This window comes from Dromiciops gliroides, chromosome 2 (genome assembly GCF_019393635.1).
Source record: "Dromiciops gliroides isolate mDroGli1 chromosome 2, mDroGli1.pri, whole genome shotgun sequence".
NCBI classification, from domain to species: domain Eukaryota; kingdom Metazoa; phylum Chordata; class Mammalia; order Microbiotheria; family Microbiotheriidae; genus Dromiciops; species Dromiciops gliroides.
Genome location: NC_057862.1, coordinates 140,592,589 through 140,617,792, shown reverse-complemented (window position 1 = coordinate 140,617,792; position 25,204 = coordinate 140,592,589). Strand labels below are relative to the sequence as shown.

Below are 25,204 nucleotides of genomic sequence, written 5' to 3'. Positions count from 1 at the left end.
GAGAAAATTGAAGTTTGGAGAGCTTAGATGAAGGTATTAAAAACTTAAGTGGCTACTACTGACCTTAATTCACTGCCATATTCTCTGGATCTGTGTACAAATCTGACAATGGATTGGGGGTGGGGGGGAACTGCTTTGGACAAGAACCAGTTTAGTGTTTGATTAATATGTGTACCTACTACATATACTAAAATGAGTCCTTAAAGCTGGTAACAGAAACAGACAAAATTAAGCATGTAAAATGGAGCAGTAACATTTTATTCTTTTGGAAAGAAAAAAAAAAAACAGCAGCAGCAAGTGACAAAACATGACCCAAATTTTGTAATCCCTAGCTGAGGCATTTGCTCTTAGATCCAACTGCAACCACGTGGCAGACTTCTACTTGGGCTCCCAATTGTTGCAGTTCATCCAACCAAATCATCTGCTTGTGAGAAAGACGATCATTGGGCCCTTTAACTTCTACCAACTAGAATAAAAAAATGTTGAAAAAATGTGATTAATGCTTTAAGTGAATAGTTGTCAAAATTTATAACATTTATCAAGGCAAGTTTTTTGTTTTTACCAATTGCAAGTATTTATTTTTTAAAATAACCATGCAAAAGGCATCCTTCCTTTGTATTATAAGTTCATAAAAGTTAAGATGACCAAAAAAATACTTGACAAGAAAAGAATTTTCTTGGGAGAGGGAGGGAAGGAAACTCATAAGTGTTTGATCTCTAAATATAAATTAACAGGTTTGTAACAATAATTATTGAAAAAAGTTAAAGTTATGTGTCTTAGGGTAGGAATGTTAAGTGATCCCATTGATATATCCCCTAAAGAGATCAAAGAAAGAAGGAAATTCAGACCCATATGCACAATAATACTTGTAGAAGAACTTTTTGTTAAAGCAAAATAATAACAGCAAATGGAAACAAAGTGGGCATTTATCAATTGGGGAATGAATGGCTGAATAAAATATGGGATATCAATGTGATGGAATATTAAGAAATGATGAAAGATGAAAGGAAAATCTGGGAAGATTTATATATTAATTAATGTTGAGTGAAATGAACAGAGCCAGGAGAACATTTTATATAACGTCTACAATATTATAAACAACTAGGAAATACTTAAGTATTATGATCAACACAATGACTAATTGTGCCTCCAAAAGTTAGATGATAAATCATTTTGCCCTCCTCTTGACAGAAAGAAGAAGGGCTGGAGATGGAAAATGAGAATGTAAATTTGTTTTGCTTGACCACATCTATTTGTTATAAGGGAGGACTTTTGGGGGGGGTAGCAGGGGGAGGAATTTACATAAGAATTTGAAAAATAATGATAGTGCTGTCATGACTAATAGTAATATTATTGTCACTATCAATACAATGATAATAATATCATTTTATATCATGATATTTTTAAAAATACACCAAAGAAAGCAGAAGGCAATTGAAAAGGGAATATAGACAAGCAGTGATGGTGTTACCTCCCTTCTTGATTTGAAAAAAAATTATATTCATTACTGTCCCTCAGATCAAGCAAAATGTTACACATCCAAAGTTACAAACAGAAACTATATGGAAGGATATGGATTTTCATATTAGAAAAGAACTACAAATTAAAAAACAAAAGCTATTATGATATTTCTTATTCAAAATATTGGTAATTATCATTCATTAATTCACAGGTAAATTGAAAGTATTAGTATAATTAGATATGACTTTCAAGTTCTGTCGGAGCTTACCTTAAAATGGTTATTGGGGGTATTCCATACAACAAGATCTGGGAGACCGCCTCTGTGATGTCGAAGGTCTGTAGCAAGTAGTCTACAAACACCACTTAAGAAAGGTCCTCCAAAACAGGATACCAGGTCCTTTAAGGCAAAACATGAACTTCTTTAATTCATTTTGTTGTCATTTTAAAAAGCAGTAAATACCTGTAGTCTTAGGACAAATGAAAAGTACCATATTAATCCAAGTTACTTTCCCCAAAATGAGATCTTTTAAAGGAAATAAATGATTCTTTTAAAGGAACGGATACATAAGCATATAATGAAAAGAAAAGGGGCAGCTAGGTGGCGCAGTGGATAGAGCACCAGCCCTGGAGTCAGGAGTACCTGAGTTCAAATCTGGCCTCAGATACTTAACACTTACTAGCTGTGTGACCCTGGGCAAGTCACTTAACCCCAATTGCCTCTCAAAAAAAAAAATGTGAAAAGAAAAGGACCATGGCATGTTAGATCAGAAATGATCTCAGAATAAGGAAGTCCTGGATTCAACTGTCACCTCTGACAGATACTGGCTGTGTAACTCTGGGCAAGTCAATGTACCTCTTAGTAGCTCGGGCAACTTTCTAAAATAATAATTAAAAGACTTTCATGAGTGAAAGGAATTTTTCCACCAAGGGTTCCCTATACCAATGAAATCATGGATCCAGAGTGGGGAAAAAAAAAACCACTGACTAATTATATGCTGCTCTCAGGTTTTTTTATACAAACCAGACTGGCGGCTTATAGTCAGAAAATAAAGGAATTGTTCTTAGACTATCCAATGAGCACTCTAAACACCAGAAACACGGCTAGTAATTCTGGCTTCTGAAGCAAGTGTAGGGGTGGGTGGGCAAAGACCTTGAAACCACTCTTGGAGTAAGAGAAGGCCTTTAGATCCCACCTCCAGCATGAACTTTTATTGCACCACAGGTAGCATTCAGGTGCTGCTTGAGAGAGGAAGGGTAGTCCATCCCCCTAAGAGTCTAGTCTGCACTTCTATACTATGATCAATGACAAACACTTCCCCTACCACCCCTGCTAGATAACAGATAAGGGACCCAATTGTGAGGCAGGGCACAGTGGTGCAAGACTCAACCTCAGGATGTTGCAAGAATGTATGGAAGAGGGGCGGCTAGGTGGCGCAGTGGATAAAGCACCGGCCCTGGATTCGGGAGTTCCTGAGTTCAAATCCGGCCTCAGATACTTGACACTTACTAGCTGTGTGACCTTGGGCAAGTCACTTAACCCCCACTGTCTCGCAAAAAAAAAAAAAAAAGAATGTATGGAAGATCAAGGAGTGAACCACTGGGACCCAGAATATGAAAATGATGAAAGGTGTTGGCCCAGGGTCCAGAAGAATCTAGCAACTTGGATGGATGTCGGGTGAGGGAACAAGGATAGTTATACCATAGAGCTGGGAGCCATGGCATGATGGTAAAAGAAAATTATGAGGTACAGGGACAGTAGACTGGAGGACCTAAAGGGGAAGAAGCAAACTCTTTTAAATTTAGGCACCTTGGGATCAAAGTTCCTGCCACCTTGTCCTAGTTATGACTTTGCTAAACACATCAATCAATTATTCAGTCAACAAACACTCATTACATAACTATGGTATGCTAGGCACTGTAGATACAAAAACAAAGAAAGGAAATGATCCCAGGTCCCAAGGAACCTCCATGCTACTTGGGTCTGGGAGCAATGGGAGAGGGTGAGTAAACAATTAATACTAAATAAAGGATAGATTAAGGAGAAAGGGCACCAGCATTAGGGAGAGGAAGAATCAAGAAGACTTCATTTAGAAGGTAGTGCTTGAGCTGAGTTTCTGAGGAAGTAAGAGATTCTATTAAGTAGAGGTGGGGAGGGAGTTCATTCCAGGCAATTTAAAACAGGAAGATTGGAGGTAGAATGCCATGTATGAAAAACAGAAAGGAGGTCAGTTATGTTGGACCGCAGAGTGAAGGAAGGAGAGTAAGATATATATTAAACTGGAAAGGAAGGTTGTGGGTAGTTTCTATTTTAACCTAGAGGCAAGAAAGAGCCACTGGAATTTACTGAGTAGGGGAGAGACAGGTCAGATTTGCACTTAAGGAAAATCACTAAGTCAGCTGTGTGCAGGATGGAGGATCAGAATGGAGAGAGACTTAAAGCAAGGAAAAGGAATATGAGGTCACTGTCACAGTCCAGGTGAGGGTGACAAGAGTCTGAACCAAGGTCCTGGTTGTTGGAGTGGAGAACAGGCAGTGGATGAGAAAGATATTGTAGATGTTGAAAGGGTAAGATTTGCTAACAGACTGACTATGTGGCAGGAGAGAGGATGAAGGGTAAGAGGATTATGCTGAGGTTAATGAACCTGGGAGAATGGGGGAAAAGGTGGCGCCCTTGAACTAAACAAGGGAAGTTTGGAAGAGGGATGTGATTTTCTATGGAGTTGTTGGGGTTTGTTTTGGGGGGGGGGGGGCGTTGTTTTGTTTTTGCTGGAGGGAGGGATGGGGAGATAATTAGTTCTGTTTTAGACATATTGAGACTGAGGTGTCTCTGGAATAGCCAGTTTGAAATGTACAGTTGGCAGTTCATGATGCAAAACTGGAGCTCAGGAAAGAGAATGTGGCTGGATATAGATCTATGAGTCATCAACTTAGAAATGACAATTAAACCCATGCCTAGAGATTCCCCAATGTCAGCAAAAGAAAGTCCTGCTGTATCACACAGGTTTCAAGCTGTGTTTACATGATAGTCTTAAAATCACATGTTGCCATGCAGACGCTGTACTTTATGCAATTCTTGCTCCCTATTTTTCTTTCTATTTAGGTTTGATGCAGAGTTATCTCAAACTTTGTAGTATACAAAATGTTTGGTTTTATATAGCATTAATAAAATTGTAAATCATTTAATTTAATAACTTTTAAGTTTATGTAGAAAATAGAAATGTTACTTATATGCATCTAAATCGTGATTTTACAGAATTATATTATGTACACCAGACACCAGGTGAAAAATAAATTAAGTCAAAAGTGTTAAAGTCCCAACTGCAGAGGGTCATAATCTCCCACCTGCATGACTTCAAAAAACATGTAATAATACTTAGGTAATTCATTAATCTAGGAAGGACTAATGGACATAAAACTCATTCCCAAAAGTATTTGAACAACTTTATAAATGATGAAGCAATAAATAGTTATTAAGAGAGGCTGAGATATGCCTAGTATTTCCCTTGAGGCTTTTGCTAATTAAAGAATGTTGGGCTGGATGGACAATGAGTCCAACCTAATCTGGTTCCCAGTGGATTGAATATAAAACATTAGTGGCCAATATAGTTTACTGGCTTGTTATTGCAAATAAAATTTCTGCTTTAGTCACTTCTTATCTACTCTAAATGGAAGTGTCTTGTAATGTTGGTTTATGTTTTAAGAAAAGAATGAATCTGGAGATAGAATTAGGAGTGGAAGCAGGACTGACCCTCTAGAAGCAAGACAAGTAACAATAACTGAGAAGGAAACACGGTTCTGGTTGCAGGTGTAAGGCTGGATAAATATAAGGAGAAACCAGTTGTTTCTGAGATAGAAAGAGAGACTTTTATAGCCCTTGGTTGTTAGAAGATGCTCAGCGAAAGCTGCCTTCAATTTATTAGGGAGAGACTATTTTCTGGCCAACGCAGGGTAGGATGACAGACACTTCCTCCTTACCTGTGCTTGCTGAAGAGAAGAGAACCTGTCCCAGTTGACTCTGATGCACTTTACCTTCCTGAGCAGTCCATACATTTGCAATCCACTGTTTCAGAGTCTCTGGAGAAGCCTCATGAATCATCTGGAGCCTAGACTCAATGGCATCACGTCTGTTTTCATAGAAGCTGTCTGTGTACAAATCCAGTGGGAACGCCTGCATAGACATATAAATATGCTCTGTGATATGATGTCTAACTGGAATTAGAGAAATTTTCCAAAGCTGTCAAGTTTTTAAAGGTTAATTTTAATAAAATGTCATTCTCATCTAAATCTTTTTCCTTAAAAGGTGATGTGTCAATAGCAGATGGTTGTATAAAAGCAATTTGTGATGCTAATTTTTTATAGCTGATACAACCTCAAAAGGTTTCTAGGCTAAATAATGACAGCTTAATAGATACCCATATGGCATAATATGAATTCATAAGATTTAAGATTAATTTAGTAGGAATTTGGAATTCAACATAACAATTATTTAAACTATCAATTTAAGTATATAGTATAAAATCGTATGCTATAATATACAGTAATGCTATGTAGCATAAGATAATTTTGGATTAAAAAATGTTAATGTTTTCAATCCTCTATTATATACAAAACTAAATAGCAAAAATGTTAATTATTAGAAAAGTTGCTTAAAGAATGATGAGATTCTATATATATATATATATAAATACCTGATAGGAATATCTAAAAACATCTGGTATGCCATCCATGAAAATAACATCCCACAGTAGAAGGCTATACAGTGTAATAAATGTGGATCCTTCCCCATGAATACCTAGAGCAAAAAGCCATATAGATATCCTGATTTGCAGTAGTAAAATGGAAATCTGACAAAGTTTCTTTCCTTAAATTAATGCAACAACCTCAAAACAGATGAACACTTACCAAATGCTTAGTTTTCAAATTAGTAACAAATTTTTTTTTGAGGATTATCACGTAGTACAAAAATACATCATGTATTGGTATTGCCATTCATTTCTATAAGGGATCCTGGTTTAGAGTAGCAAAATTTTATTCCTGAGATAATTAAAAATCCTTTTTTTCAGATATTATCAACTATGTCATTTCAGACATTTCAAAGACCTAGTGGAAATATCTAGAAAAAGTGTTGATACATAATATATTGAAGCTCTCAATAGTAAAACCAAGGCAAAGCAAAGAAGTGAGATATAGAATCTGATCCCTGGTCAGTGAAAATTGGAGAGAAGAGAGAGGCAGACATAGAAATGGCCAGAAGCTGGATTCCCAGTACTCTGGATAATAGTTAAGGACGTTTACTATTTGTTCTCAGAAGATTAAAGGCAAGTATGTGCTAACTGCAAATTGAATACTAAGCAACTGGCCTGACAGTCAGTCAGTAACATTTATTAAGGGTCTTACTATGGGCCTGGTGCAGTGTTAAGCCCTGGGGATACAAAAAATGGCAAAACACAGTCCCTTCCCAAAGGAACTCAGAGTCTAATGTGGAAGAAAACAAGTAAACACATATGTACCAACAATAAATGGGATACATAGGATATAATTAAGAGAAGGCATTAGAATTACAAGGGGCTGTGAAGGGTTTCCTGTAGAAGAGAGGATTTTAGGCTGGAAGGAAGCCAGCAGGTATAGATGAGGAAGGAGAGCACTCCAAGCCTGGAGGACAGACAGAGAAGGCCCAGTCAAGACATGGAGTGTCTTGTCCATGGAACTTCCAAGAGGCCAGTGTCAAACAGTTTGGGAACTGTTGGTTCATATCCCTTTATTACTTATCTATTGTGGAATGTTTTGGGTCAGTCTGACCCACCAGCAGGCAGTTGTAATAGAACAAAAATGAGGTGAAGAGGCCCTGCACTAGAGCAGTGTCAGTGTCCGTGGAGAGAAGGAGGCATATTCAAGAGTTATTGCAAAGGTGAAATCCAGACTATGGCAACAGATTAGATATGGACAACCAGGGTGGAGATAAGAGATAGCAAGAGTCAAGGAAGATACACTGTGAGCCTGAGGAACTGGAAGGAAGGTATAAGGTTAATAGGGGGGAGGGGTTGGGGAGGCCTTAGGGGTTAAGATAATGAGCTAAGTTTTGGACATATTGAGTTTAAGTGAGAGCTCGTGAAATATATGTGGTCCAACTAGAGCAGAAGAGTGATCAATTGGTTTGACCCAATACAGTAACAGCAAAGACCTGGACACATCCATTCATTGGCTATAGTGCATTTAGAAGCTAAAATGGTAGGACAAATGCTATATAGAAACTGCTTTAAGTCTGAGCCTACTCTTTTTAGGGACCAAGGTAGTATAGGAGTCAGTGTGGTCCCAGGGGTTAGGGGGAAACATATTAGTGGAGGTTCAAGCGCCAGTGGCATTAGGGAATCATCCCAATTCCTTGGGTAAACACTTAGAAACCCAGGGGGCAGATGTAGCCTTGCTCCCAGACCTGAGCCACATTTGTGAGAGTGGGATCTGGGATAAGAATTCTTACAACTTCCATGAGCTACATGGGGTGGGTTGGGGAGGGAAAAGACCTCATTCAGGATAAATGTAAAGCCCTTTGCATTTTGGGGAACCCACTGGAAAGTTTCTCTACCTGGGACTTTAATTACTGGACACCTTAGATCCACTAGAAAAATAGGAACTTTTCCCCCTCTTTCAAACTGCTGTTTTTGCTTTTGAGGTATATATCCTTAAAAGTCAGACAAATCCTTTTGAGACACTCTTTGCCTGTAAGAATAGTTATTATGTACCATTATCTGTTATATAACCGTAATCTAGTACGCACACTGCCGTTAACATGAGAAGTTTTTGGAATTTGCACCCTAAAACACTAGTGACTAGTGGTTTGCCTGAAGCGTACTATGGTGGCTCATAAATGTTCACAGTATTTGCTTTTACTTTAAAGCAGATCTAGACTGCTTGCCCTTATTTGGGATATAAGTCTAGCCAGCTCATCTGAGTTCTGGAAATATTTTGCCTGCTGGCCTCGAAATCCCAAGCATTCATCTCCAAAAACTTAATCCCTTTTGCCTGGGAGCCTCAGCACTATTCAGGGTTTACTTGAGATTAAATTTAGCCTCTAACTCAGCCTACCTGTCCTAGTATTGGGTGAGTTTGGAATTTTAATAAGGGTCCTTTCAGTGCCAGTTGTCTCCTGGGGGATATTCCTGAAGCCTCTAGGAATAGTGACCCAGCAGAAATCTGCCTACCATTCAAAGAGGATTAACGTGGGTACCAGGACCCTGAGAGAAATTCCCATGTGCCTCCTGTAGAAAGGGACATCTTAAAAATTTCCTACAGATCCTATCGGATGACCTTAGGTGCTGATGGGATCGTAAAAGAGATTTCACCAAAGAGTTTGGTTTCTCACTGGAGGGTGAGAGGGAGTGATGAAGTCAGCTCCCTGCAGAGAGAGTTCCACATGATCTGCAAATTTCTGTAGGGACTAAGTTTTCGTTTTTGAAATAAGAAGCTTTATTTTATTTTCCTTTTTAAGTTAGTCAGTGATTAAGCCTGGGATGTGAGTGGGGTCGGGGTGGGGGACTCAGAGGAAAAAGACCCCTTTAATAAGAGAGAAAGAAGGAAGGAAGGAAAGTATTCCAGTACCCCAGAGTTCAGTGCCAGTTCTGTTTTAGTACTTTGTAGTTGACTGAAGGGTAGCTAGGTGGTGCAGTGGATTGAATGCCAGGCCTGGATTCAGGAAGACCTGAGTTCACATGTGGCCTCAGATACTAACTGCATGATGCTGGGAAAGTCACTTAACCCTGTTTGACTCAGTTACCTCATCTGTAAAATGGGCTGGAGACGGGGCAGCTAGGTGGCACAGTGGATAAAGCACTAGCCTCAGATTCAGGACAACCTGAGTTCAAATCCAGCCTCAGACACTTGACGCTTAACTAGCTGTGTGACCCTGGGCAAGTCACTTAACCCTCATTGCCCTGCAAAAAAAAAGGGGGGGCAGCTAGGTGGCACAGTGAATAGAGCACCAGCCATGGAGTCAGGAGGACCTGAGTTCAAATCTGGCCTCAGACACTAAACACTTACTAGCTGTGTGATCCTAGGCAAGTCACTTAACCCCAATTGACTCACAAAATAAATAAATAAATAAATAATGGGCTGGAGAAGGAAATGGCAAACTGCTTCAGTATCCTTTGCCAAGAAAACCCAAAAGGGGTCACAAAGAGTCAGACATGACTGAAAAGACTGTACAACAAAGCTGACTTGGCCAAGAGTACCGGGGACTCTTCACAGGAAAGGTAGAGGGCAAGGACCCTGACCCCGAAAGACAAGGGACCAATCAAGTCAATCTGGTTTCTGATCTGAAGGCTGAGGGGCTGACTTCCAGTCAACCCAAGATCCTCAGTCCCTGTGGTGAGAAGCCCACATACTCAAAGAACATTGTAAGGGACCTCTGAGAAAAAGATTTTCTTTTCTTTTCCTCTTTCTCTAATGTACTGGATTGGGTTTTTGTTGTTGTTGTTGGGGAAGACCCACTTTGCAAGCAACAAGACAGGGTTAAATGATAGCTACATGTTAACAAAACTGAGAACACAAAAAAAATAGAGGAATGCCTTCAAAAATATAAAATACTCAAACTAACACAACACCAAATAGAGATCTTAGATAATCAAACCTTATTAAAGAACTGCCTACAAGGGAATTATCAAAGGAGGGCGGGGGGAAAAAAAAACTGGTCCATATGAGTTCACAAGAGAATCTTAATAAACTTTTTTTTGGGGGGGGGCAGGGTAATGAGGGTTAAGTGACTTGCCCAAGGTCACACAGCTAGTTAATGTCAAGTGTCTCAGGTTAGATTTGAACTCAGGTCCTCTGGGAATCCAGGGCAGGTGCTTTATCCACTGCGCCACCTAGCTGCCCTCCAACAAACTTAAAGAACAATGACTACTTCAACTGCACAAATTATTCTCAAAAATTGAAAAAAATACTTTACCAAACTTCTTTTATAAGACATTACCATCCTAATTCTTACTTACTTAATTATTAAGCATAGCAAGAAAACAATAGACATCTCAAACTGGATGTCTTGTAGACATCTCGAACTCAACATGTCCAAAACTAAACTCATTATCTTTCCCTGAAAACCCTGTCCTCTTCCAAACTTTCCTATTATTATCAAGAATACCACTATCCTAGATGGCGGAGAGGAAGCAGCAAGCTGCCTGAGCTCTCCTTCTGTTCCCTCAAAACGAACATTAAATCAAGCCTCTGGACGGATTCTGAAACTACAGAACCTGCAAAGAGACAGAGAGACACAGTCCTCCAACCAGAGATAATTTAGAAGACTTCAGGAAAAGGTCGGTCTGACTCGGGCAAAAGGGAGGCCCAGGGCAGGGCAGCAACCCAGCGCCAAGGGGGTCGGGGCAAGTCAGCAGGAGCTGCGGGCCACAGCCGAACAACTGAGGCTCCCGGAACCTGGTTCAAAAATCTGGTGGCCAAGAAGGACAGTGGAAAAACCTATCTGCACCGTCCGAGAGGGCCACGAACGGCGGGATAAGACGCCGGGGTCTGGCGCCTGGCTGGCTGAGCGCAATCAGACAGGAAGTGCAAGGCAGGGGATCTCCACACACCATAAAGGCCTCAGAGTAAAAGCCCGGTCACACAGCACCTATACCCCTGCACAAGAAGCCCAAAACAGGGACCCTGGTGCCCCCAGAGCAGACCTTAACTTAAAAAATAAATAAATAAGCTGCAATAATGAGTAAGAAGCAAAAAAGAGCCCTCTCCATTGAGAGCTTCTGTATCAATAGGGAAGAAGCCAACACAAACTCAGATGAGGACAATAGCCTCAAATTGTCTACATCTGAAGCCTCACAAGGGAAGGTGAATTGGTCGCAAGAACAAAAAGCCTTCCTGGAAGAGCTCAAAAAGGATTTTAAAAATCAATTGCAAGAGGTAGAAGAAAAAATGGGGAGAGAAATGAAAGCAAAACAAGAAAAACTATGAAAAAAGAATCAGCAGCTTGGAAAAGGAAGCTGAAGAAAACAAAGCCTTAAAAAATTCATTTGGCCAAATGGAAAAAAAGCTGCATAATCTCACTGAAGAAAACAATACCTTAAAAAATTCACTTAGCCAAATGGAAAAAAAGGTGCATAATCTCACTGAAGAAAACAATGCCTTAAAAATTAAAGTGGGACAGTTGGAAGATAAGGAATCCATGAGACACCAAGAATCAGTCAAGCAGAATAAAAAAAATGAAAAAATAGAAGAAAATGTGAAATACCTCATTGGAAAGACAACTGATCTGGAAAACAGATCGAGGAGAGACAATTTGAGAATCATTGGACTGCCTGAAAGCCATGACAAGAAAAAGAATCTAGACACCATATTCCAGGAAATTATTAAGGAGAACTGCCCTGATATCATAGAATCAGAGGATAAAATCATCATTGAAAGAATCCACCGATCACCTCCTGAAAGAGACCCCAAAAGGAAAACTCCAAGGAATATTGTAGCCAAATTCCAGAATTATCAGGTGAAGGAGAAAATACTCCAAGCAGCCAGAAAGAAGCAATTTAAATATCATGGAGCCACAGTCAGGCTTGCTCAGGACCTGGCAGCTTCAACATTAAAGGACCGCAAGGCTTGGAATATGATATTCCGGAAGGCAAAGGAGCTTGGATTGCAGCCGAGAATCTATTACCCAGCAAAAATGTGCATTTTCTTTCAGGGGAAAAGATGGACATTTAATGACATTGGGGACTTTCAATCTTTCCTGGTAAAAGACCAGAACTGAATAGAAAATTTGATCTCAACATATAAGACTCAAGAGAAGTTTAAAATGTAAACAGAGGGGAAAAAAAAAGTTACCCTATTAGGTTAAACTGTTTATATCCCTACACAGGAAGATAATACTCATAACTCTTAAGAACTGTAAATGTATTTGGGCAGAGAGAAGGACTTTATATAGAGGGTATAAATATAAATTGTCTTTGATGTGATGATACAAAAGAATTAAGGGGATAAAAAGGGAGTCTATGGGGAGGAGAGGAAAGGGGAGGTGGAATGGGATGAATTATATCATATGAAGAGGTGGAAAAAAACCTATTACAATAGAGGGAAAGAAAGGAGGGGGGAACATGGTTTCAACCCTATTCTCATTAGATTTGACTCAAAGAGGTGTAACGATTGGAATGACGCCACCTGCTGGATACTTACTGTAGAAGAGTTCTGCCCATGAAGCGAAGGTCTTTGAGGGCAAGACCAGGAGTCTTTTCTTTGGCGGGGAGGAAGTGACGCAGACTAGTGGGAGGAGGAAGGAAGAGACTGGCGCTCGGTCTGGCTCTCTTTCCTCTGGACTCTGGCGGAGAAGGGAGCTAGAAATGCGCTCTCCCTTAATAGATAGGAATCTAGACCTTTCTCTCTCTCTTTACCAAATTCTTATTCTCCTTAATAAATGCTTAAAAGTCTAACTCTTGCTAAAGCTTATAATTTATTGGCGACCACTCATTAAATATTTTAGACAGACTAGCTAGAATTTTAGCCCTTAACAGATGGCTGACCACGAAGAGGAAAGCTAACCCTCAGTCTTCTTCTGATCTTCTGGTTGGGTAAGAAATTTCCCCTCCCTCTCCCTTTAACTGCTAAGTACTGGTGTACTGGCTGTGTTTTTCCTTTGAATTTTTTCGAATGGACCTTTTAAACTCCCTAATTATCCTATTTTTGATTTTGGTCTGTTTAACCAGACAAATGGGAGATAAGATCATGTTAATGCTTTGTTTTTGTGGATTTTCTATTTTTATTTTTATTTTTGTTAAAAGAGCCAGCAACTTACTCACACAAGGAAATATCTCTCCCTCTCCCAACCATGCTTTTTCAGAGAAACCTGAAGAGATTCCCGCAGCTTTTCCCAGTTCTAACACTAATTGTTGCTCTAATTTTTGCATGCCTGGAGGCAATGACCCACCCTCTAGAAGCTTTTAATCCCCTAGCACCTGGAGGCAAAGTGGGGAAGAGGAATCCAGGCCTGAGTTCAAAATCAAGTCTGATTCAAATTGCTCTGGTCCCTCCCCTCCTCTCCAGACCCCACCCTCTACTCCTCCTATGGCCAAGCCCATTGCTTCCCCTGCCTGGGAAGTCCAGAGATCTGATGCGCATGCTCAAGTTTTTCTACCTGCATTTGCAGCTTCAGGCTCAGCCCTTCCCCGGCCTGGCTGTGCTTTGAGACAATCTTAGAAAACTCTTTAAATTCCAGATATGCTCGTTTTGTTCATAATTTTGCTAACCTGCTTTTGTCTTTAATTAGTAATCTTATAAAGCATTTGTATGGTGAAAAGACTGACAGACAATATAGAGGGGTTAAAGAAGAAAAACTTAAGCTGAATAAGAATGACAATCAACATAGTTCAAGACTCTGCCTCTTTTGCCATGGAAGGGTATATATTTTACAGAAATGTAGAAGTAAGCAGCAAGGTATTGATATGAGTATTGGGGATTTTAGATATCAGAATCAAAGGTGTTCTGAATTCACTCAGAGTATTAATATCAGTTCAGAGGTTACATAGGATTTCTATGCTATTACATATACATTTTGAAATTAATGGTATGGTTTATTTTCATAGAGATTTTCATGCTTTTGAGATTGTGTTTTATATTTAGTTTTAAAACAAGGAGAATATTTGTAAAAGCTTTTTATAGTCATGTGATCAAGTTTATATTTTATAATACTCTTATTAATATTAAGTTCACATTCATTTAGACTTCCTTAGTTTGAATTTCATTGTCTTTTATTGTTCCATGTGTATTTTCTTCTATTCATTTGTCTATCTAATTTTGAAACATTGCAAGATGGTTTTTGATTTTATTATACAATGTTAATTCTAGGAGTATTGTGCTCCCATATTCTGAGTTGTTTGTTTTTGTTATTTTTTCTCAACTGATTATTTGATCAAACTCTTTAAAGCATTTCCCTGGCAAATTGGTTGCCATGGCAAGTGTAAATTGATTCTAGAAGTATTATTTTTGATAAGCATATTCCCAAAAAAAAAAAAAAAAGAGGGGAACATTTGTAAAAGTTTTCTATTTTCAAAAAAAAAAAAAAGTTCTTTGAGATTCTGTTGTGCTTTAACTTGTATTTAAGTATGTTCTGATTTTTCACAAAAGTAATTGTATACTAAGTAAAAAAAAGGGTATTATTTGAAATTGTTGCATAATTATATATTATATTTTGAGTCAAGATGTATTCACATTTTTTGCAATCATTTATTATCCTCAATTTTAAATCCATATGAGACTTGGATTATGGGAACTTATCATTTAAGACATTAATTGCCTTTATTCTGAGTTATCAGATGCCAGTTGGCCAAGATGCCATCCAATCACAAGAGGAATACATGCAAGAGCAGACACTGAACTGTCACATGAGGGGAGACATGCATGAAGTCAAGGTATGGCCGAGGGAACGGCTTTTGACAAATGTTGAGGTTGGATTCTCTTGGTTTAATATTTTATTCTCTTTTTCCCCACAATATTGTACAGATGGCTGGAAGTATTCATCCCACCCATCTCACTTCTACACCTGGCTTCTATGCTCCCTCCTATATGCCTGATGCCATGGACATCTCAATCCCATGCATCTGATTAAGTCTGATTCAGTTTCTTCCAATATGTTCGGTGGCATGGACATATATTCCATCCACCTATTTTAAGCCTGGCATACTGTATGGGCAGTACATATTGCTCAAGTGTGGGAATGCTCATATCCCATCATTTCTCTGTTCTTTTATGGTAACCCCCATAATTATCTCAGGTGTCATGATAAATAACAGTGTTGAATTTGGCCTTGACACCTGTTACCAATTATATTAGATTTTCTAATTTCTCATAATGGCATGAGGATAATTAGGCAGATGATGCAAAAAGTGATGAAACAAAGATAAAAATTATTTTTAAAAATTAATATCGCAGCAATTGTCTTCTCAATTACCCTCCATAAGGGGGGACTATAGTAAGATTATAATTTTAAAGAATGTTTCAATTTTTGTTTTATTATATGTTTCATGTGTAACAACTAAGATTCTGTATTCCCTTAGACATGTTTTTGAGAACTTTCATTGTTTGATTTGATTATTGACAAAGCTGTTTTAAAGTTGTGTTAAGCTCAATTTTGTAGGAAATTTTCCTGGCTGATTACCAGCATCCACACATCAACCCCTGAAAAGACTTCCATTCCACGACTACACCTAGAGGACATCTGAGAAAAGACTTTCAGAGACTTTAAATGAACAGTTTTGATTTGTTGTTTTTGTTGTTTTTTCTCTTTCTGTTATAATATACACAATCTGTAACATGTATTCTCTGCAGAGGCCCTCCCTTTGCAAGACCAATGTCAAAGCGTCGGTTCATGAGGACAAAAAAAAAAATCGCCCCTCTGGACAAAACTTTCCTCTCTTCCTTTTCTATATTGTTGTTCACATATTATTAGTTAGCAATAGTTATTATATTGTTTTTACTGTTCCATCAAGGAAACATTTTGTTTCTTGAGGAACAACAGGGGGGACTGTAACGATTGGAATGACGCCACCTGCTGGATACTTACTGTAGAAGAGTTCTGCCCATGAAGCGAAGGTCTTTGAGGGCAAGACCAGGAGTCTTTTCTTTGGCGGGGAGGAAGTGACGCAGACTAGTGGGAGGAGGAAGGAAGAGACTGGCGCTCGGTCTGGCTCTCTTTCCTCTGGACTCTGGCGGAGAAGGGAGCTAGAAATGCGCTCTCCCTTTAATAGATAGGAATCTAGACCTTTCTCTCTCTCTTTACCAAATTCTTATTCTCCTTAATAAATGCTTAAAAGTCTAACTCTTGCTAAAGCTTATAATTTATTGGCGACCACTCATTAAATATTTTAGACAGACTAGCTAGAATTTTAGCCCTTAACAGAGGGAATAACATATACGTTCACTGGGATAAAGAAACTTAACTCATTCTTTAGGGAAACAAAAGGGGAAGGGAAAGGGGGGGACTGATAGAAGGGAGGACAAAAATAAGGGAGAAAAGGGTAAAGAAAAGAGAGGGGGGTGATAAAAAGGGAGGGCAAATCGGGGGAGGCAGGGGTAAGAAGTAAAACGTTGGTGAGAAGGAATAGGGTGAAAGAATGGGGGAAAAGTACAAAGGGGGTAAATAGAATGGAGGGGAATAGACAGTCAGTAATAATAACTGTGAATGTGAATGGGATGAACTCTGCTATAAAACGGAAGCGAATTGCAGAGTGGATTAAAAACCAGAACCCTACAATATGCTGTTTACAAGAAACACATTTGAAGCAGAGAGATACACACAGAGTAAAGGTAAAGGCTGGAGCAGAATATATTATGCCTCAGCTAAAGTAAAAAAGGCAGGGGTAGCAATCCTTATCTCAGACAAAGTGCAGGCAAAAATAGATCTCATTAAAAGAGATAAGGAAGGAAATTACATCTTACTTAAAGGTACTATAGATAATGAAGTAATATCAATATTAAATATGTATGCGCCAAGTAGTATAGCATCCAAGTTCTTAGAGGAGAAGTTAAATGAGTTACAAGAGGAATTAGATAGTAATACTATACTAGTGGGGGATCTGAATCTCCCCCTCTCAGAATTAGATAAATCTAGCCAAAAAATAAATAAGAAAGAAGTGAAAGAGGTGAATAGATTACTAGAAAAGTTAGACATGATAGATGTCTGGAGAAAATTGAATGGGGATAGAAAGGAATATACCTTTTTCTCAGCAGTACATGGCACATTTTCAAAAATTGACCATGTATTAGGGCACAAAAACATCATAGTCAAATGTAGAAAGGCAGAAATAGTAAATGCATCCTTCTCAGATCATGATGCAATAAAAATTACATGTAAGAAAGAGCCAGGGAAAAGTAGAATGAAAATCAATTGGAAACTAAATAATTTCATTCTAAAGAATGAATGGGCCAAACAAGAAATCATAGAAACAATCAATAACTTTATCCAAGAGAATGACAATAATGAGACAACATACCAAAATCTATGGGATGCAGCCAAAGCAGTGGTTAGAGGAAAATTTATAGCTCTAAATGCTTACATGAATAAAAAAGAGAAAGAGGAGATTAATGAGAAACTTAAAAAGCTAGAAAAAGAACAAATTAGAAATCCCCAATTAGACACTAAATTAGAGATCCTGAAAATTAAAGGAGAAATTAATAAGATTGAAAGCAAAAAAACTATAGAATTAATCAATAAAACTAAGAGCTGGTTTTATGAAAAAACCAATAAAATAGATAAAATATTGGTTAATTTGATTAAAAAAAAGAAAGAAGAAAACCAAATTACCAGTATCAAAAATGAAAAGGGTGATGTTACCACCCATGAAGTGGAAATTAAAGCAATAATTAGGAAATATTTTGCCCAACTGTATGCCAATAAATTTGACAATCTAAATGAAATGGATGAATACTTACAAAAATACAAACTGCCCGGGTTAACTGAAGAGGAAATAAAATCCTTAAATAAACCCATATTAGAAAAAGAAATTGAACAAGCTATTAATGAACTCCCTAAGAAAAAATCCCCAGGGCCAGATGGGTTTACGGGTGAATTTTACCAAACATTTAAAGAACAATTAATTCCAATATTATACAAATTATTTGGAAAAATAGGTGAAGAAGGAGTTCTACCAAATTCATTTTATGACACAAATATGATGGTGATACCAAAACCAGGCAAAGCAAAAACAGAGAAAGAAAATTATAGACCAATTTCCCTAATGAATATTGATGCTAAAATCTTAAATAAGATATTAGCAAGGAGACTGCAGCAAGTGATCACCAGGATAATACACTATGACCAGGTGGGATTTATACCAGGAATGCAGGGCTGGTTCAACATTAGGAAAACTATTAACATAATCAACCACATCAATAAGAAAACCAACCAAAATCATATGATTATCTCAATAGATGCAGAGAAAGCTTTTGACAAAGTACAGCACCCATTCCTAATAAAAACACTAGAGAGTTTAGGAATAGGGGGAGCTTTCCTTAGAATAATAAACAGTATCTACCTAAAGCCATCAGCAAGTATTATATGCAATGGAGATAAATTAGAGGCCTTCCCAATAAGATCAGGGGTGAAACAGGGATGTCCATTATCACCCCTATTATTTAATATTGTTCTAGAAATGTTAGCTTTAGCAATCAGAGAAGAGAAAGGAATTAAAGGAATTAGAATAGGCAAGGAGGAAACAAAACTATCACTCTTTGCAGATGATATGATGGTATACTTAAGGAATCCTCGAGAATCAAGTCAAAAATTACTTGAAACAATTAACAACTTTAGCAAAGTAGCAGGATATAAAATAAATCCACATAAATCATCAGCATTTCTATACATGACCAACAAAGTCCAGCAGCAAGAGATAGAAAGAGAAATTCCATTTAAAGTAACGGTAGATAATATAAAATACTTGGGAGTCTCCTTGCCAAGACAAACCCAGGAACTCTACGAACACAACTACCAAACACTCTTCACACAAATCAAATCAGATCTAAATAATTGGAAAGATATCAATTGCTCATGGATAGGCAGAGCTAATATAGTAAAAATGACAATACTGCCTAAATTAATTTACTTATTCAGTGCAATACCAATCAGACTACCTAAAAATTATTTTATACAGCTAGAAAAAATAATAACAAAATTCATCTGGAAAAACAAAAAATCAAGAATATCCAGGGAAATAATGAAAAAAAATTCACAGGAAGGTGGGTTAGCGGTACCAAACCTGGAGCTTTACTATAAAGCGGCAGTCATCAAAACTATCCGGTACTGGCTAAAAAATAGAGTGGTAGATCAATGGAATAGGCTAGGCTCAGGAAATGCAGTAGTAAATGACACTAGTAATGTAGTGTTTGATAAACCCAAAGACTCCAGCTTCTGGGATAGGAACTCAGTATTTGACAAAAACTGCTGGGAAAACTGGAAGATAGTATGTCAGAAATTAGGCATAGACCAACATCTTACACCTTATACTAAAATAAGGTCAAAATGGATACATGATTTAGACATAAGAGGTGATACCATAGGTAAATTAGGAGAGAAAGGAATAGTGTACCTATCAGATCTTTGGAAAGGAAAACAGTTTTTGACCAAACAAGAGATAGAGTATATTATAAAATGCAAAATGGATGATTTTGATTATATTAAATTTAAAAATTTTTGTACAAACAGAAGCAATGCATCCAAAATTGGAAGGGAGGCAGAAAGCTGGGAAACAATTTTTGAGGCCAGTGCTTCTGATAAAGGCCTCATCTCTAAAATATATAGGGAATTAAATCAAATTTATAAGAATCCAAGTCATTCCCCAATTGAGAAATGGTCAAAGGGTATGAACAGGCAGTTTTCTGATGAAGAAACCAAAGCTATCTATTCCCATATGAAAAAATGCTCTAAATCTCTAATGATTAGAGAGATGCAAATTAAAACAACTCTGAGGTACCACCTGACACCTATCAGATTGGCTAAAATGACAAAAAAGGAAGATAATAAATGTTGGAGAGGCTGTGGGAAAATTGGAACACTAATGCATTGTTGGTGGAGCTGTGAGCTGATCCAACCATTCTGGAGAGCAATTTGGAATTATGCCCAAAGGGCAATAAAGCTGTGCATACCCTTTGACCCAGCAATCCCACTTTTAGGTCTTTTGCCCAAAGAAATCATGGAAGGGGGAAAGGGACCCACATGTACAAAAATATTTATAGCTGCTCTTTACGTGGTAGCAAGGAATTGGAAGTTGAGGGGGTGCCCATCAATTGGGGAATGGCTGGACAAGTTGTGGTATATGAATACAATGGAATACTATTGTGCTGTAAGAAATGATGAGCAGGAGGAGTTCAGAGAAACCTGGAGGGTCTTGAATGAGCTGATGATGAGTGAGATGAGCAGAACCAGAAGAACATTGTACACAGTATCATCAACATTGAGTGTTGACCTCCTGTGATGGACTATATTCTTCTCACCAATGCAATGGTACAGAAAAGTTCCAGGGAAGTCATGATAGAAGAGGATCTCCAAATCCAAGAAAAAAAAAGAAAGAAAGAACTGTAGAGTATAGATGCTGATTGAACCACATTATTTCTTTTGTTTTGGGTGCTGTGTTTTTTTTTCTACTTTGAGGTTTTGAATCACTGCTCTGATTCTTTCTCTTATAACAGGATTAATGCAGAAATAGGATTAATGTTATTATGTGTATATATATATGTGTGTGTATATATATATATATATCTATATGTATATGTATAGAGATATATAGATATAACCTATATCAGATTACCTGCTGTCTAGGGGAGGGGAGAGGGAGGGGAGGGAGGGAGAAAAATCTGAAATTGTAAAGCATGTATAAACAAAAGTTGAGAACATGTAACGGAAAAAATAAAATACCTCATACATTAAAAAAAAAAAAAAAGAATACCACTATCCTCCATATCACCCAGGCTCACAAACTGGGTGTTAGTCCTGACTCCCCACCCTCACTCACTTCTCCCCACCCTTCTTGTGTATGCTGTCTTCTCTGCCATCAAATAGCAAACACCCCCATACAGGCCCTCATCACTATTGCACTGAACTATTGCAAGAGTCTGATGGTTGATTTCCCTGCCCGAAAGACATTCCACAAATAGCTAAGTAGTCAAGCAATATGAAAAAAAACAGTTATTGAGGGGGCAGATAGGTGGTGCAGTAGATAAAGCACCTGCCCTGGATTCAGGAAGACCTGAGTTCAAATCTGGCCTCAGACACTTGACACTTACTAGCTGTGTGACCCTGGGCAAGTCACTTAATCCTCATTTCCCCGCAAAAAAAAAAGAAACAAAACAGTTATCGAAATAACTGTAAACTATCATCAATCATATGGAAGAATGTTCCAAACTATTAATAATCAGAGAAATGCAAATCGAAATAATTCTGATGTTTCATCTCGTACTGACCAATGTGCTAAATAGTCAATGCTTACAGAATTGTGGAAAGCCACATTAATTGTTGGTGGATCTGTGAAACTAATCTAACCATTCTGGAAAGCAATTTGGAATTATGTAAATAAAGTGACTGAAATGTTTTTACCCCTTGATCCAGAGAGTCCAATGCTAGGCATTATTTCCTAAGGTTACTGACAAGAACGAAGTTTCCATGTATACCACAGTATTTACAGCAACACTTTTTATGGTAATAAAATTGGAAATCAAGTAGATGTCAATTGATTGTGGAATGACTAAACAAAAAGTGGTCACGTGAATGGAATGGAATGTTACTGTGCAGTAAGAAGTGATGACCACAGAAAAGCACAAAAAGACTTTCACAAGAAGTGAAATTAGCTAAGGCAGAGGACAATCTCTACAATGACCACAACAATATAAATAGAGAGAAGGACAATCAGGAAACTACTGAACCTGAATGTTGTAAAATTATAAAGAACAAGACTGACACCAAAGAAGAACCATGAGAAGATGCCACTCCTTGATGCTCTGCAGAGTTGGAATCATAGAATGTCTGCCTTTGTAATGTGCTGACTAGAAACAGGAGAAAACATAGGTGAGGTAAAAATGAAAGACACTGAGTTGTTTCTGTTACCCTGGTCAAAACCATTCTGCCTGTAATAGGCTAGAGCCAGCTCTTCAACAGAACACATGACTGTGGTCGGAGTAAATTCACCTCCTTCTGCATCAGTGTCCTCCATCAGAAACACAGACTTTCCCATTCCGCTTTGGGGACACATTTTCCCTTTTATGGTCACCTGAAAAATAACATAACAGATATAAAAACAAATCAGATTACCTTTACACAACTGTTTATCTGCAGCAATAAAATACTCTCTTAATCCATACTTGGTCATGACCGGACCATTTTCAGTAGATAACATAAATATATAGCTGATAATCTTACAACTAAGAAATATAGAGTTCATACTGTAGTCCCTCCACCTCCCACCTAGCCCTATGACAACATGTGACTGCTAGAACTGACTGCTCTGGAATCAACTCAGGACAAAAAACTAGCAAAATGCCACTGGAAGCTTCTTTACTCAAATGGTATAAAGAAAACCACAAGGATAAGAAAAACTTTTATTCACTTGAAAAGAAGAAAGAAAAATATCGGACTTTGCAAGTTTGGAGTAAGTCACACATTTTGTGAGCAACTACTCATAAAGACAGAAAGATGAAAAAGAAAACAGAATTTGTTCAAAATGTGAACAGAAAACTTCTAATATTGAAAGATACAGGAGCAGCTAGGTGGCACAGTGGATAAAGCACTGGCCCTGAATTCAGGAGGACCTGAGTTCAAATCTGACCTCAGACACTTGACACTTATTAGCTGTGTGACCCTGGGCAAGTCACTTAACCCTCAGTGCCCAGCAAAAAAAAAAAAAAGAAAAGAAAAAAAAGAAAGATACAAAAAAAGATCCTTCTTTAGTTGTTGGCTATATAAAAGAGAAAGTACAGTCAGTTAATCTTGACTAGATAGGAACCAAAAGAAATTTACTCACATGGGTAACATCTTTAATAGTTATAACTGGCATTTTATGAAAGAGGTGGCTGAATTTTTTACAACTTGGAGAATCTTTTAGTCGAATTGCTCGTTGGTAAAGAGAGAAACGATGTCCTGTTCTTACATGTGGATCCAACAACCCTTCTGTGATACAGTGAATAGCCTAGGGTACAACACAATCACGCCTGAGAGTCTTAAATATGGCAGACTTTCATTTAGCTTAATGGGGTGCTGTGAATTATTCAGCTTAGCAAATTAACAAAATAAACCCTTTAAAAATTAGGGTTTATGCAGTTCTGAAACTCTTTTGATATTCCTCATAGTAAATGTATGATAAAGCACAATCTATTAACTACATGATTTTAGTTGTCTCTGTTATCCACTTACATAGCACAATAAATACTGGCTACTAAATCTTTGCAAAGAACTTTTGAATCACAGAAACCACAGTGACAAATAAGCACTAAATCACAGATCTGTTCAAACTCCCTCATTTTACAGATGAGAAAACTGAGACCCACAGGTGAGTAATTTGCCTAAGGTTACATAAATAGGTAGTAATAAAGCCAGGACTACAAACTGGATTTTAACACAGGTTTTCTTTGAAATGCTCTTCTAACTTTCTCACTCTGAAAAAAAAACAAAAACAAAAAACCCCAGTGGCTTCTAGGGTCACATTTGGAGGAATAAAATCTAAATAAATGCAAAGTAAGATATGATTGGCTAAACATGTCTATACCAGGAGATCCTTAAGTCAGAGGCATAATACAGCATTATTATTTTTAAAAGCATGGGATAAAGACTCACAAAAGAAGCCTACTTACTTACCTTTCTAGTTAGTTCTTTACTATAATGTGCTATCCAGTTATTCATTCCCTCACTACACAGGTTTGGAAGGGGTAGAATAAAAACATTCAAGGATTGTCAACTAAGTTCTAAGGAATGATTCTTTAGCAACCTAAAGAAAGCTGAGGAAAACTTAAATATCTGAAGGTATACAAAATAATTTTCAGATTAGTAACCCTGGGAATTATCTGATATAAACCTAGCTATTAATTCTAAGCTTATTGGAAAATGAAAGGAAGGTAACAAAGTCAAAAGACTTTCTGGACCATCTTTACTGTTTCACCCTAGTTAATAAAGCATGGAGGTAATAAATGGCAAAAACAAAACATCATACCTACATACTTTTAAAGAGGAAAATGATTTATTCATTTGAAACACTTTGGGCAGTTTTTTCGATTTGCAGCACAAAGGAAATAAGAAATATTTCCACATTCCATGGTTAGGTTTTTTTCCATTCCAAAGTCATCTTAATTTGCTTAATGTGCCAGTAGAAAAAACAAAAGCCCAAAGAGGATCAGACTCAACCATTCAACACAAATGCAAGACTGGAATGAAGATGGGGGTGAAACCAACAACTGGACACACAAAGAGCTACTGTTTGGATTCAGCTGTGCTTAATAGTCTTTTGATTCCCCACTCTGCCCTCTGATAATGTCAGCTAACAAAACCACTTTCTACTTCAAAGATCTTCTACTTCACTAATCACAGTATTGAACAGGAACAGGTGAACCAATTCAATGGTATGAGGTTAATTACTCAATAAATTGTATAGTCATGTAACAAAGTACTGTGTAGTGTTTCAAAACTTTTTTTTAATCACGGAATAACATAGTAAGAAAATAGGCAGAACATGTAGTACCACATTTTGTCATTATGTACTCAGAGCCATGCATAGAATGCTGATCCTGGAATAAGGATTGTTGTTGTTTGTCCTTCGTTCTCAAAGAGGACCATGACAGATATCATGACTAGCAATGAATTGGATTTAAGTGAGGAAGGACTGTGAAAAGTCACCAGTCTCACTTTTTTTCTACAGAGCCATCTGGGTCCAGTGGCAAGATATGTTATCAGGACAACTGGTAAGGACCCTGGATATTTAAGGCAATTGGGGTTAAGTGACTTGCTCAGGGTCATACAGCTAATAAGTGTCTCAGGTTAAATTTGAACTCAGGTCCTCCCAACTTCACGGCCAATGCTCCATCCACTGCACCACCTAGCTGCCTCTGGAATAAAGAAAACCTGTGTTCAAAGCTAATCTCAAGCACCAGTCCTGGAGTCAGGAGGACCTGAGTTCAAATCCGGCCTCAGACACTTAACAATTACTAGCTGTGTGACCCTGGGCAAAGTCACTGAACGCCAATCGCCTCACTAAAAAACAAAAAAAAACCAAAAAACAAAAACAAAGCT

General features: G+C 37.8%; 1 protein-coding gene across 1 annotated transcript in view; it reads right to left on the bottom strand.

The window, feature by feature from the left end:
* Positions 1-237: 237 nt before the first annotated feature.
* Positions 238-25,204, bottom strand: part of FAN1 (FANCD2 and FANCI associated nuclease 1) — a 50,447-nt gene continuing 25,480 nt past the window's right edge. Inside the window, 7 exon segments of the mRNA XM_043988518.1 lie at positions 238-466; positions 1,730-1,858; positions 5,437-5,476; positions 5,478-5,629; positions 6,150-6,253; positions 22,037-22,199; positions 22,950-23,114. Of these exon segments, the coding sequence (XP_043844453.1) occupies positions 329-466; positions 1,730-1,858; positions 5,437-5,476; positions 5,478-5,629; positions 6,150-6,253; positions 22,037-22,199; positions 22,950-23,114 (891 nt within the window). The 3' untranslated portion in view covers positions 238-328.